This window comes from Lepidochelys kempii, chromosome 10, assembly GCF_965140265.1.
Source record: "Lepidochelys kempii isolate rLepKem1 chromosome 10, rLepKem1.hap2, whole genome shotgun sequence".
NCBI lineage: Eukaryota > Metazoa > Chordata > Testudines > Cheloniidae > Lepidochelys > Lepidochelys kempii.
Window position 1 is genome coordinate 49,710,734 of NC_133265.1, and position 16,004 is coordinate 49,726,737.

The 16,004-nt window shown below is 37.2% G+C and overlaps 1 protein-coding gene across 1 annotated transcript in view; it reads left to right on the forward strand.

The window, feature by feature from the left end:
- The window catches only part of TSPAN3 (tetraspanin 3), a 37,537-nt gene extending 22,415 nt beyond the window's left edge, over positions 1–15,122 (forward strand). Inside the window, exons 5-7 of the mRNA XM_073303507.1 lie at positions 5,897–6,049; positions 6,406–6,489; positions 14,172–15,122. Coding sequence (XP_073159608.1) covers positions 5,897–6,049; positions 6,406–6,489; positions 14,172–14,264 — 330 coding nt within the window. The 3' untranslated portion in view covers positions 14,265–15,122. The remainder of the gene's footprint in view (positions 1–5,896; positions 6,050–6,405; positions 6,490–14,171) is intronic.
- Positions 15,123–16,004: the final 882 nt, after the last annotated feature.

Below are 16,004 nucleotides of genomic sequence, written 5' to 3' on the forward strand. Positions count from 1 at the left end.
TTCTTCAAACTATTTACCAAGTTTTGAACAGACTTACAAATCCTTGTCATGTAGATATTGGAAACAAAACCATACTAATTACAACAATAGTTTGGTTAGTTTTATAGAGAGATTTGAGATTACTTTGACAGGGTGTTAGTTAGCATCTATACACTACTTCTGACATGCTGTTTCTGGCGGGTTTTTTTTTTGAGTGAAATCTGACTACACATTTAACAAACCAGATGTCTGTCAAACTGTAATTTCCAACTTTTTTGAGTAGGTGTGCTTGGTTTTTTGCAGGTGGGTTGACTGAGTATTGAATAAATGGTAACTGGATATTTATCTATTTGCCCTCTCTATTTTGATGGGTACACAATTGGCATGTTTTTCAATAACTTGGTTTTTTTTAACCCTTCCCATAAACTTGGACTATCTTTGCTAACAGATGAGATCAATTCTTCGTTTCCTTTTGTGTGACCATTTTGTGCTAGGAAGCCCCAGGATGATCACCCAAGGATCATTTGGTGATAAATATCCAATATTTATTTATGTTGGATTACAAATTGTATCCCAATACTCTGATGCTTGGACACGTCCACTATAAAATCTTCTCTCACCACAATTTCTCCAGTACTTCTTCCCCTTCAATGTATGTATATATTTTAACCTACTTGTATAAGCTACTGTTGAAACAGTATTAAAGACATTTTATTTTATCATGTTACACCTTGAGGTTGCTGGTCCTTCTTTTCAGAGCAAATCCCATTCCTCTGGGATAATTTGTCCAGATTCTTTTCCTGGGTATCATATGTGGACACTTTTTTTGTTAAGAAAGCTGTCTGCAAAGATTGATTATAAATTAGCTATTTTTAACTGATCAGATGCCATTGCGTCTATTAAAGTTAGCTTTCTGTATACAACTGTCGTAGGAAGCTGAGAAACATAATGCCTGTTAGTTATTTATGATCTCTAATTTAGAAAAGTTTACTGAATCACTGGTCAACCCTATGTTCCATAGCTCTTCCAATTTTTAAAACTGTGGTTTATGATTTGGATTAAGATCTGGATTATTTGCAAGAAATGTCATTGGCAAGGGGAAAAGTTCTTATCTCTAGTTCTGTTCCCAAACCCATAGCAAAGGATATGCTAGAGGATGTCTGTATATTTCTGAAGGTTCTGATTTTTTTCTTAATCCACAGTAACTCAACAATATTTACACCACAATTTTCTTGTTCAATAAAGTCCCATTGATTGGTTTGGTTAGAGTGCCCCAATCCACTACTGCTTTGAGCTTGCTGGCTTGCTAGTACCATGTAATATTTGGTATAGCGAGTCTCCATGTTTAATGGGTTTGTACAAATATCTGCACTCACTCTTGGTCGCCTTTTATTCTGTGTAAATTCCTCTGTGTTCCTGCTAGGTTTTTATCTGGGATAATTACAGAATAAATGTTAAACAAGGAAGATGTCCTTGGCAAAAGGTTCATTTTTGACTGCGACTGTTCTTCCTGGCCAAGAAATTTGTATTCTTCCCCCAGCTCTCCAGATGTTTTTCACTTGCTGAAGTAGTGGTTTGATGTTTTAAATGATAGAGCTCTTCTAGGTTGTTTGAGATGTGAATTCCCAAGTATCTTACAAAATTTCTTGCCCATTTATACCCAAATGTGTTCTAAAATTATAGCTTCTCTGTGTCTGGCAAACTTAGAGCTAACATTTCAGATTTGGCATAATTTATTATGAATCCAGATGTTTTCCCAAAGTCATGTATTTCTTTAGATACTAATTTATAGGGAAATGTTCTGGTTAACTTTATATACTGATATAATATTTTTATGTACCTTCTGATGTGTTCCTGCAAGTTTTATTCTTGTGATAAATTCATTGTTATCCTCTGTGAAAGAGAGGATGGCCAATGCAAAAAGTAAAGGAGGCAATGAACATTCCTATCTAGACCCTCTGTGTAATTCAAATGGGAGATTTAACCCAACGTAACTCACTTTTTTTGAGCTGGTATGAAGAGCAATTATCCTTTAAGGAACTAGGGGACAAAGTCCATGTGGGACAGGACTTGAAGAGCTGCATTAGATTAGGACTTCCCCAGCTTTGGAGAGACCAGTAACTTCTTTAATAGGTTGTGGAACTTCTTCCCCTAACAGAATGTCATTGACGGTACCCCTCAAGGGACCTACAAATTCTGCCTTCTCAACCTGGTAAAATTAAACTGGAAAGCCATCAGGTCCTGGATTTTTACCACTTTTCATACATGCTATTGAATCTAAGATATCTTCCTTCTGTTATTTTTTAATCTCGGGTTTCTTTATCAGTTTTGTTTGTCAGCAAGCCTGCTACTTCCAAATATTTTTGAATAATTTCAGGGCTAGGAATGTCTGATATATAGAGGTTTATAATAAGCAGCAAAAGTAGCACACATTTCATTGGGTGTGCAGCTGTCTTTTGCTGATTGTTTTTAATTGGAGGAATATGTTCTTTAAGCTTTGAACCAGTAGCTTCTCACTTATTTTCTTTTTCGTAAAACATTTGCTTTGTTATACCGAAGAGCTTTTTTGATGGACTCTGTCATCAACCTATTCAATTTCTCCCAAATAATTAGTTCATGTACTTTTTTGAACCTGTTTCTTATGAAAGCTTTTTTTCTGGAGCTCTTTCATTTTTCAATAGAGAGGCTCTGTTTATCAACTGACCCTAAATTCTGCTTTACCCACCTCCTGCAGAAGACCTCTTTTTATACTGTCTTTTATTTGAACATATTGAATAGTGTCCTCATTTAATTGCTGCAAACTGACCTTTGTCCTGGAGAAATAAGCAGTGTTCATTTAAAAAAAAAAATAGTGGGGATGGATCCCAAAGATCAAATACTGCTTCCAATGGGGCATGATCTGACCATGTAATGTACTAGTTTCTGCAGATCTTGTCCACTTCATTAAGGATTTAGAGATGAATCTAGTATATCCATGAGGGTGTGAATAAAATGTGCCACCTCATTCCCTTGGGGGAAGTTTTCTCCATCAATCTGCGACTGAATTGTTGGCACAGTGAAAGCAGTGCTGCACCTGCTTCTCTATCCACCAACTTCTTTATCAGAACTGACCCGGTAAGGAATCCGCCTGCAATTGAAGACACTTCCGAGTTTAACTATTCCTTCCCCAAAGCGTTGCAGTATTTTCAAGTCTCTAAAAAAAAGTTTGTTTTTTTTTTTTAATGGGGGATGTACCCTGATCCCACTGTTAATAACCCAGTAATTGTGCCCTTCAATAAGATAAACTGTCCCTCCATGCCTCTGAAAAGGAAAACATGTTTGTTTGCAAATATTCTGCCAACTCCTCTTTGACTGGAGCCAAAAAGTCTGTTGAAACCAATTACCTTTCTTAGCCATAATCTGTTCCTCCTGGAAATACATTTTCATGGAGTAAAAAACCCAATTAAAGATTATAAGTTTCTTTCCTTTAATGATTTTATTTAGCCCTTTGACATTCAAAGATTCCTATTTTTAAAAGGAAGAGACACTGAAAATGACTATTTCAATTACTGGAAAAATTGAAATTGTCATTCTTTAGCTGTTGAATGGCATGAACACTTGTGTGCCCAATGTCTGTCTGTCCTTTCTAATTATGCTGTATTCACAATTGTGTGTTTGAAGGCTTGGTTTCTTTTTGTGAACTTCCATATCCATTTTCTTGTATTAATTCCCTTCTTCATTACTCTGAGTTTAAATCCAAAAATAAAATACCAAGGTAGCATAAGAATCATGCCCCAAATGACTGAGTTTTTTGCTGAACCTTAAACCCCTATACTCTCCCCCATGAATACTTGGGACTGCTTCTCTTGCAGTCCAAAGGTAGTACCTTCTCCATGCATGGGACATTAACCCTTACCCTTAAGAGTAGATTACCATCTGATCATTTGAGTTGCATGGAGAGGATTAAACAGGAGGCCTGAGGACTCCTCCCTATTACCTCTCTCTTTTCTCCAATCTCCTCTGTCCCTGGGACTCACCACCCAGTGCTGCCACCGCCTTCCTTCCTCTCCACCCCCACCCCTTCCCCATCAGTTATTTTCTCTATTCTTTAAAATAACTGCTCGTTGCTGGTGACTCCCAAGAAGTCCTTTCTGGTTAATCTTCTTGTTACTCCTCAGGTATCAGAGTCCTCTTGTTCAGTTTCACATCTGCCATTGCCAGTACATTCTCTAGAATTGCTTGTCTTCTCTTATCCTCTTTCTCTTGGGTTCCATCATCTGCAAAAATTTTCTCAGCATTTTATTCTTAATTTCTACCTCTGCAGTATCCTCTTGTACTTGATGTTTTGACTTCTATTCCAAGTATCTCTAGTGTGTTTTTCCTTGTGTAAAGTTTTATTGTATAATATTGGTGGGTTTTTTGGAAGCTGAATGAGTTTAGATGGGAATCCCCATCTGTAACAGATATCTGCCCTCCTGAATAGTGCTGTAATTTCTCCCAACTCTTTATTTAAAAAAAAAAAAAAAAAAAAAAGGATAAGGCAGCGAGGGTCATGGAGAAAATTGCAGCTTGTGGCCTTTGAGTTCTGAATGCTGTCTGGCTCTTTCTTTTTTTTTGTTGCCACGCGCTCGTCGTCCGTCCTCCGTCCCCCCGCCGTGATTAAATCTTTCTGTTTAATGATGAAATTTTATGATGAAATGTTTGGGTCTGTTCTAAGGTGGAGGGGACAAGTGCCTTGTGTGCACTCTCCACTTTCACCTCTTTCAGAGACTCCCTGAATACTGATGATCCGTCTCACCATGTTTTTCTATATCCTCCAGTTTAAGCTGCATCTTTCTCTTTGCTCCAGAAGTGCCATGTGGTTCTGCACTGCATGCTCTCACTTGCTGCTTTTGGTCTTAAGCCAGTCTCTAGGCACGGCTGACTCTTATTTTCCCAGTCAGTAACTTTCTTCTTTTACTACTGGAATACTGGGCGTCATATAATTTCTCATGGCCTTAAACTCTGAAATTAACTCCCATATGTCAGCTTCAGTGGGTATTTGATTTTCTTCAGCCCTGGCATTTCTACCTGGCTTGGCTGCCATGTGTTCACTTGGAATCTGAAAGTCTTCCCTACACTGTGAGTCTGAAATGCTTCTTAAGGAGGGTTTTAAAAAAAGAAAAGGATTTTTTTTTTAAGAGAATCAATCCTCTGCAACCCTGTTCTCTGAAGTGTGCACGGGCGGGGGTGTGGTTGGGGAGTTTAGTAGATTTCTGGGGGCTGAAGGAAGTAAATTGCTTTGCTGTCATCCCCTTAGGGCTCAGGCTTAAGGCTATTTTAGTCCGTCCCCATTTTAATGTAGTACAGTGCTACATTAGTTTAGATTTTGGTTCACATTTTAAAGGCTTTCTTCACACCCAGGAGGGCTAGAAACATATTTGTTTAAAATCAGATTAAATTCTGAAGCACACTTTCATAGCAAGAAGTGGACTCTTTAGTTTGTTCTGTAGCTATTTGAGCACAGGAAATGGCTCCAGGCCTCGACTCATCTGAAGAAAAGCCTAATTGAATAGGGCTTTTCTTAAACTTATAAGGAGTCCCAAACTTTATATGGGATGGAGGGCATAGAAAACTCAGTGTTAAACATTTAGCATCCAGAGGTAGAATTTTAACAGTGAGTATTTCATAGCTAGTTTTCAGGATCTGTGCCATAAATCTAGTTTGAAGTTGAAAGTAATACTAGTAACATTCAATCTGTAGTTTTTTAGCAAAACGTTTGTCATGCTAAGTGGCAAGTGACATGACCTACTCTAATGTTCAATATTTAAATAACACAGGCAGCCTATTCTAATACATCTTTGTTCATGGCATTGTAATTAGTTACTGCATATTCTTAGTTATTGTCCCTTTACTAATAACTTTGATATACATGGTGGCTTTTTCTGTTTTTCTGTAGCTGCGCTGTTGTGGGAGCCACAACTATTCAGACTGGGAGAACACAAAGTGGTTCAAAGAAACTAAAAATAACAGTGTGCCCCTCAGCTGCTGCAAAGCAACCAGCACCAATTGTACTGGCAGTTTGACCCACCCGATGGACCTTTATTCTGAGGTAAGCCAGGCCTGTGAATTCAGTTTACTAGTATGTATAAAGCTGACAGTCATTTAAATTTACCTGTTTTGGTGGCCAATGCAGAAGTTTAGGGTGTATATTATATCTGGATCTGATCTGGAATCTGAAAAATAACTAACTTTGCTCTTCTCAGTCGGCTTTCCCATCGTAAAAGCCAACCTTCAAATGTCTTAGTTTTTCTTGAGTTTAAAGCCGTTAGCACTATAATTTTCTGTCCATTCACTTGCTGCTTTTGATATTTATTTCAGTTTATTAGTGGAGATATAAGCAAAGCTTCTATGCAAAGTTATGACCAGGCTGAATACTTCCTAAATGGCACTGCTTGTTTGTTTCAGGGGTGTGAGGCTCTAGTTGTAAAGAAGCTACAAGAAATCATGATGTATGTTATCTGGGCAGCTCTGGCATTTGCTGCCATTCAGGTGAGATTTCAAAACATTTACTTTTTAACTGATAACCTTTCATATAAAAATGAAACTCTGGACTGTAATCCCAGGTTACCATGCAAATGCACCAGTCTTCAACAAACTTAGGTTTTTTTTATTTTGACTGAGTTCCATTGACCCAAGTGTCAAATAACCAAATATTTTAAATTGATTACTCGTGGTTATTTCTAAGTTGTTCAGCGCCTTGACTTTTGCTGGAATGTGTCTTGCCTCCATTTGATCTAGGATCTCCAATATAAATGATCAGATGCATCTGAACACACCTGACATTCATGCTGAGCAAATATTTTTCATAGATACATTTAATGATAGTTAACGTTTGTTTGAATAGTTACAACGCCCTTAAAACAAATAGGGGCAGTTCATACTAATGCTGTTATCAGGAAATAAATCAACAATTAAATCATGGTATCTCGGAACCACCTAAAAATATAGCCAGATTTTTTTGATAGCTGACTCTTACGGTGGCCCTTCGGAAAGGGGGCATTGCACTTTGCTCTGAAGGTCTGATTCAAATGCTGGGCCTTCAGGGGAAGCGAAGTCCTGAGTTGAGGACCCTTCAGTAAGAATGCTCTGAATGCAAATGCTCTGTACACACATGCTCAAGCATCACAGCTGATGTTTATTAACTGAAGTTCAGTTAGTGCATTGATTGTCATAGTGAACATCTTTGTAATGCTGCACGTATGTAGTGTATTCTGTTCTTCTTTGTGATAAGTTATATTCCTTAATGAGCAGGTGCATTGTGGCCGACTTACAGATGCTCTGAATACCATAACTTTGAATCCTGTAAAATTAAAACATTTTAACTAAGTTCCCCAGATATTGAGATGCATATTAAAATATTTAATTCTCTAAGTAACTGGACTTCGAACAAGTGTTCTGACACCTACTCTTAAATGTGCCTGTATGTCTGGAATTCTGCTTCTGTTCATTAGTTTAACCAGTTAATACCTCTAAAAAAACTCAAAGCATTAATCAGGTGTTTTCTGATGTGGCAGTGGGCATTGCAGTCCCCAGTGAAAACTATAGTGCACATGCTGAGTACTAAGGTTTTGGGGATTTTTTTTATTTTTTTTAAAGCTAACTAAATAATTCCCAGCCTTTTGCAGCAGAAAACTTTAACTAGTGTAACACTTTCTGCCTTCAGAAAAGTCAAAACAGCTGAATAAAGTTATTAAACTTTCATAATTTAACTTTTGGATTGAAATTTATCTAAAGGTGAATTTTTGCCAATGTTCAGCACCTGAAAATGCATCCAGTAATGGAACTCCGTCTCAGTGCTAAGATAAACTTGTAAAACAGATAGATCTGTGTATAAATGCTATGCATTTAATATGGTTTCATTGTCTTGAGCTGGTTTATTTCAGATTTGTGAAATGCTCATTTTTGCTTTTGGATAGATCTGATTATTCCAGTCTTTTGGAGGAAGGTTTGGATCTCCTGTTAAAGTAATGCATTTTGCCTTGGTGTTTTGAAAAATGTGCTCAGTCTTGTACCCATCTTGCACTATGCAGTATTATGACATTCCTGTGGAGAGGTTTTTTTCCTTGTGTAAACTTAGTGTATTTGAAGTCATATTACGTTTAAAAGTGCTTCTGAGTTGCTTGCTAGAATTAACCATCTTGCTCAAGAAAGATACTTTTGCAGTCTGGGAACCTAATGCCAGTTGAAAACTGGCATCCTTCTGCCATCAGAATTATTTAATAGTAAATATTAAAACCTACTTTAACTAAATCAGTGTTAGAGCAGAAGCAGTTTATAATAGGGGTGAACAGTTGGTGCTTAGAGATAATTCAGTGTTTAGGAATAGTTCTAATTACTCTGGAAAAATGCTCTTGAATGTTCAGCTGTTGAGATGGAAATTGTAATAAGCTGTGCTGGCTTTCTGTAAAGCAAGGTAGGTGCCTCAAATAGGATCAGAAATGGAAGTTTCAGTTGAAAGCTGTTTCCAAAGAGTTGAAAGCATGTTCTTCTGTATATTAACATTCAGAAATCTTCATAGAGCAAAATTGTTTGGCTTGTTAAACTCTTACAATGCCAAACAGCAGCCAGGTGATTGTCAAAACTCTTTTAGTTTATACTTTCTTTTCAAGAGTTACTGCAGTATGAACTTACTGAGAAGAGAAATTCAACTGAAGAACCTTATACACAGTACAAGGTGTTAAATCAACTTGTGTTTAGCTTGGGTAACCTCCTTTGGGGAGGAAGAACAACAGAAATAGGCCCCAGAGATGGGCAGCCAAAATAATTGGAAACAAAGAATGACAAAGTGAAAATAGGATTGTTCTATTTACACTCAAATCTACATTTCAGAGAATTTCTCCTAAAATTGTAATGCTGCTTGTTCAAGCCTATTGCTGTTTTAGTATCCTTTGTGCCTCCTTCCTAAATGGAAGTCAGTCCCTTTGTTAATCTTCACATGGTTTACTGCAAATTGCATCTTCTCCTTGAGAGCTTTCAGCATCTTAACTGTCCTTTCTATGCTTTAGCAAAATCTTCAGTATACCCTATTTACTCAAGTATGTCACATCACTTGTTCTTTGCAGCTTTTTGTGCAGTGTCTTGGTAGCCTGGTTTCAGTTCAGTTAGTTTTATTGATGTTTCTTAGTATTCTTTTTTTCTTTTCTTTTCTTTTCTTTTCTTTTGGTTGTTGCCAGGCACTGAGTTCAATGTTTACCAACTAGAGTTGCCTTTTCTTGTCTGGGCTTAAGGTAGAATTCCTTCCTCCTCTTCCCCACTGCCCCCCCCCCCTTAAGAAACATGTAGGGGAAAAGTATATGAAGCTGTGTCCTAATTGTCAAAAAGCTATACTTATTTTGGAGTCTGATGTAGTGAAGAGATGTCGTCATCCTCCTCCTCCCCTGCCCCCCAAAAATGGCTTACAGCACTGTTAAAAATCCTAGCCCCTCTGCATGGGGCTATAACCCATGCCACTCTGTTTCACTCTGTGTGCCTGTCAGTGTCCCACTGGCTTGCCAGTTGCAAGCAAGTATGCTCATTGTGCAGTCTCTGCACTTTGGGTGGCACTTGCTTTGTGGTGCCACGTGGCAGTAATCTAGCTATCAGCAGGGAGACTCCAAATTATGTCTGCAGAAAAGGCTATGTAAACACTTTGCCAAAAAAATGAGGAAACATCAAAAGGGGTTTTCTGCCCTTACCAAGGTATTGACGTATGTTGTTTGAAATGTCTTCATGTAGAACTGAAGCAAACCATCTAACAACCATTAAGAAAGTAGATTATAAGATTTTAAACATATAGCTCCGGTGTTCAGTAAACAGTTTCTGTTAGACACCTGGCATTTCTGCTTAGCCCTGACTGCAATAGGAACTATTAAGCTCATTAAATGTTACATCATCTAATTGGTTTTGTTGTAATAGTTAACAAGGTTTCAGTATTAAATAAGACATTGGTTTAATCTAATGTTTATATAGTCATACTCTGCTTTCCTTTAAGCCTAGTCCTAACTGACTTGACTTTATTAAGTAAACCTCCAGTAGACCATTGTAAAGCTGTAGCATGTAGTGTGGCCATGATTCTGTATAATACATGGAATTTCCATATTTACTTTGTGCATATGGCACAGCAAGACTGTATAAAAATTAATTTAAATGTGGACAAGAATGTAACCTTTAACAAATGGACTTTGACCGAGTAAATGTGAATTAGAGCAGCCGTGATCTTCTCCATTCAGTAAAATTTCTGATCAAGGCTTTAAGAATGCACACAGCCCCCATTATGACCTCATTCTTTTGTGTTTGTAATACAGTAAGAATAATGCTTCTGGCAGCTCTGCTTACAGCAATTCTGTATTGTCGCTGTAACCTAAAAGTTTAACTTGTTTCGCCTGCTTGGCAAACTCAGTTTTGAATATTTGTTTTAAAATGAAAAGACTGAGGCAATGAAAGATTACTTTCACTTTTTGTGAAAAATAGCCCTTCTTCCTAGGAGCTGGTACTTCCCTGCTATTGAGCTAATGCAGAACGCTAGACCCACCAGAGTTTAAAGAGAAGTTGCTGTGTGACGGCTCCACTAAAGTGATAGCACACGTTTTCTTTGACATCCTTCACAAATTCTGCACAAGAAGTCATTCTGCATCACCATTGGGTATAATCTTGTTTTAGAATATCTCTAGAAGTGTCTAACTCTAGAGACGCTTTTTTTTTTTTAACAAGACACTTGTAGCTTAGATGTCAGAATAAGGAACTAGGAATGAAGGGGCAAGAAAACTCTGCTTGTGCTGCCAGAACCTATACTGTCTGATTAACTTGTTTTAAACTTCAGTTGAAGGAATGCCATCAAGTTTTCATATAACTTTTTTTTATAAGATCAAATTTTGGGTCTAATTTTGTGGAAGTTCTCAAAGTTCTAAATGAATTTTAAAAAATCATTAGAGAATTTTATCATTGACTGTCCCTTCTCACAATATGCATTAATCAGTAATCGGTGTGTGTTCTGCAAACAATTGCTAAGAAAGAAAATGAAATTAATGTAATACTTTGGTAAAGTCTTTTTTTCGTACTAAGTTATGTGGCTCTTTGGAATCATTGATGAGTGACCGAGTAATAGACTTCTTAGTCTACACATGTCTGGATGGATTTTTTTTTGGCTTGCTTGAATGGTGAATTGAACGGTTTTCTCTTTGTCAGTTTTAATTCTGAACATGTGGCTTTTAGTGAACTGACTGGAGGCTGTTTCTGATAAACATGAATAAAATAGCCTACAAGGATGAGGCAGAAATGTTACTTAAGTGATCACATAAAAGGGACAATCTTAAGCTAAAAATGTGTATTAAAAAAAATCAGACCCTTCCATTGGTTTCAAGATTTTAAAACCTTTTCTTTTAAACTTAGTTTGTCAGTCTTCAATAAAATAAGTTTGTGCTATTGCACAGTTACTATTTCTGAGAGGTTGGAGCAAAAACTGTTGTTGGTTCTATCACAAACATAAAAGCTGCTTTTTCTTTAAAATCTTTATCATTTGCTTGGATTCTCTCCTCTCTGAAGGGTTCCAGTAAAGCCACCACTTTGTTAATCCATTAGGGTGGTAGTATAAATTTCTGTGAGGCAGAATCCAGGATCGGAATGAACAGATTTAGGGTCACTTTTCTTTAAAGTCCATTTGAAGTGGTGGTCAGACTTCCAGTCACCAGCTGGATCCTTTGCTCTCTGAGCATTCAAAGGTCTCAGCCATGTTGACAGTGTGGGCCGGTCTCCTGTAAACTGCAAGCAAGCTGAAAGGGGCAAATTCATCTAAATGCATTGGTTCTGTACATACACTGCTGATTAGCTGGGAGGCAGTTTTTCTTAATAGCTTATTTTCTAAGCTTTGTTCAGTGGACTAGTAGTGTTGTCAAAGGTGGGAGCTTTCTCTTAAAGTATTCCTGAGCAAGTTCTACTTCCTAACACTTGCTTAACATATTTATTAAAAACCTGGGTTTATTTCATAACTGCAGAGTGACCCAGCTGATCTAGTGTACTGTCCGCTAACTTTGTGCATGTAAACTACAAAATGGCTGACATTGGGAAATTGATACTGTGTAATTAAAACTACAGTGGGCAAGCTAAGAAAACAGATCTGATCATTGAGGATAAGTATAAAGTTTTGATGCAGGGAGGTGTGAAGTTACAGCTTTCAAAAATAAGCAAATATTAACTTGTGTTGAAGATAAGATTTATTGGTCCAAGATGTAAGTACTAACTGCAGTGAAGTAGAGAGCAATATTTTGGTGAATGTTAAGATTTTTAACACTAACCAAGGTTCTCTTGATAAATAGATCATACCAATACTTTCAAGGTCTTTATTTTAACCAAAACACCAAACATAGAAACCTTTTCTTCTGGCCAAAAATTTCAGCAGCGTGTTTTTCTTTGGAGACTGATATTCTAACAGCTGATACACTTGCAAGTCTATCAAACTGTTCTATGAAATAATTGGCTGCATCCCATTAAATGCATATAGAATCGGTCAGGCATTGTTGGGTCAAGTCAGGTCTAGAACAATACATAATTTGGCTGCCTTCACCCAGTCATAAGCTATGATTAATTTTTTTTATATGTAATGGTTATAAACATTATGGAATTCCTTACACTACATTTGTGTTTGAAATATGGTTAGTGCAGTGGGTTGGCTTTTAATGATGTCAGTCAGGAATATTTATGGTGATGGTATTGCCAGTGATTGAAGACTAATTCATTGTCACATTTTTAATGAATTTTGAACTGAACATTGATAACTAAATTTAATACTGACTTAGAACACAAACTTTGGCATTGATTTAAGCTAACGTCACTTAATGTTACTGAGTTTCAATGTGCAGGTGTACATTCCTGGACACACAACATTTAGTACATAACTTTTAATAGTTTCACTGTCCAATCGTTGCCCAATAGTGTTTCCTTGTCAGTAAATGCAAATCTGAGAGGAGTGAATTTCCCTATGTAATCAGCACAAATCAAGAAGATTCTGAATGTATTGGTCTGCCTGCAAGCCTATTTTCTGTTAAACTCGAAGAAGCAAGGCCAGATTTCAGCATGACTTGACTGAGTTGCAATGTTCCGTTCACTTTTAGTCCAAGATTTATGAAGGAACCTACTGAATTTCTATAAATGTCACCCTGCAGGCAGATATCAAGTTATGTAAGAGGGCTGCTGTCTGTGTGGCCTCTTTGGGAAGTACTTACATCTTTTCAGACTTCTTCCTTTATTCAGCTTTATGAACAAATCTAAACAATAACTTAACTGGCAACCTTTTCATAAGGCCTCATAAAAGGTAAAGCCAGAAATTGTGGACTTGGCTGCAAAGCAGTTCCAGCCTTCTCATTGATGTCTTCCTCAAGCATTTAACTTCTTTTTGTAAAGTACTTTGTTACTTACAGCCATGAATACATTAATCTCAGATTAACATCTCATGTACATTTATATGTTAATTAGCTGAACCCCCAGGTTTCTGGCAAGCTGCCAGAGTGGCCCTTAGAGCAGCTGTGCACCAACCTTTGCAGCACTAACTTGATTTTTTAAAAGGTGAAGACTACAACATTGGACACATTTTGCCCAAATTGGGCACATTAGCAAAGAAGAGGATTCCAGCTATACCATGTCCTTTTCTTAAACAGACCAGTCAAATTGTGTTAACTTAAAGTACAGTCTGACTTTGTACATTCTGGATTATAGTAACTTACACCTCAATCATCAAATAGTATGGTTCTAATTTCCCCTTTGAAATGTTAAAGTTCTGGCACTTAGATATCGATCTTCTGTGGCAATTGAGTGTTAAACCACCTCACCTTGAATTAGTCTTTTTCTTATCCACTAATATAAAGTTTCCATCCTTTTTAAATTAGTCTTGATTTACATCTGTTGGCATAATAGAGGCAGAATACAACAAGTGATTTGACCAAGGAATAGCCTAATGAAAGATGCTCCTATAAGGTGATTTTTTTTTTTGGTTAGGATCAGCTTAGAGCTTAATTTTATGTAGTATATACAGTAGCTGGTAAAGCTTTTCAAAAGTCATCTTATTTTGCCTTTCTTCACATTTCAGGCTTGATATACAGCCATTTGAAACATACTGGCAACTAGCCAGTGATTAATGTCCAGAAACCAATCTCTTGCAAGTATCTGCTGTGTACTCAATTTTGTTTTTCTTCTTTCCATAGCTGCTGGGCATGCTGTGTGCCTGTGTAGTGTTGTGTAGGAGGAGCCGGGATCCTGCTTACGAGCTTCTTATCACTGGAGGAACCTACGCATAGAAGATAATGCAAACCTAAGCTTGAATCTCTTATTACTTGGAAGGTGAATGGGCCTGGTCTACTGCAGTAGTTTTCCTGCCTATGTAGACTTAGCTAAAACACACCCTGCACAGATGAGGACAGCTGTAATGTACACTGGTGATGGGCAAAGCAGCGTGGCTTTCCACATACCCACATACTTACCTGTGACTCACTATTGTAGCCAGCTATTCATGTATCTAAATATATTTTAGTATACTGGCAAACTTTCTAACTTCAGAACCATTTGCAGATCAAGATTAATTTGGTTGACATGAAAGTTAAAGGAAGTGTGCCTAATTCGGTAGATTACCTCTAAGCATTAACTGACTGATTCTTACATATATATGGAATCCTTTTAAATCTTCACTATGTGGAACTTTTTTTGGCCAAAGTTGTACAAAGGAAGTCTGCTGTATTTAATTTGTGATGGTAAATATATTGATTCTTACCTCTCACCAGTGTCGTTTTTTTTAAAAAAACATAGGTAAAGTCCAGTACACTTTAAAGATAAATTGTATGAAATGACTACTAACCAAAATAATTTTAGAATCACAAGTGTGCATCTTTGATCTTCTCAAATTCAGAGATCCAATCTTTCAAACTTTAGTGTTTTAAAATAAAGCTGGCTTTTCAGGAGCAAAATGTATGCACTACTGTTCTATAATGAATTTTCATTTTTTCTATGAAGAGCTGTTTTGTGTTGAGTGAACTGTTATATTGTAGATCTTAAGTTGGTTTGGAAATGTAGCCATGTAGGATAGCAAATAGTATGTGAAAGTGATCTCAACTGTAAATAGTAAACCTGATTAAAATCTCTGTATATCCTCCCTCAAAACATACCTGCTTGTATTGCATTTTTTTTTAAGATTTCAGCACATCGAACCCTCTATTGCTACAGCTCTCTAATATGAAAGCCTCTGTTTTATCGACAGATCTGAATATTCTGATGTCTGATGCACTATTCTCTGGATAAATGGTAGGCCACTTATGGATTGTAAATGCTTGAACATGTTTCACCAAGGAGCTAGTACTTTTAAACAGGGTGGTAACAAAGTTATCATTCTCTTTGGAGAGAAGTTTTAAAAGCACTTCTCAAAGGGAAATTATAATCAGATATGGGTAATGCACCTAAGATGCATTTTCAAAACTGATTTAGGCACTTAAGAGCCTAGTTCCAAAGTCGGTTTTGAAAGTGCAACTTAAGCATTTTTGAACACTTTACCCCTGTTCTGTTCCTAGCACTTACTTCCCCCATTCACCTTACTGCTCCCAGTCTTGCTTTCCCATCACCCACTATGTGGTGCTGCAGAGGCTCTGCAACAGTTCTGTAACTGGCAGTGGTCTAGACACATCTGTAGTATCAATCATTGGAGGAAGGCGGAACAGACTAAATAGCATAAGGGAGCAGACCTGGCAAGAAGATGTCAGACTGAAGAAATTAGGAGAGCTGGTGTGGGGAGTCAAAATGGAAGGGGAATTCAAACAGCAGTCTTAAAGATTTTGGGGAAGATACCTAAGGGCTCCTGGAGACAAGGAGAAAACTAACTGAAGCAATGAGGAAAACATAAGAGCCCCATTCTACATGTCTGGAAATACCTCATGAAATGAAGATTGTGAACAAGTTCCATGATAGCTACACATGTTCGCGTGTGGTGGTGCTAATTTTGATGGAATAAGTGGGACTGTTTATTCCAAGGTAATAACATGACTGTATCACTG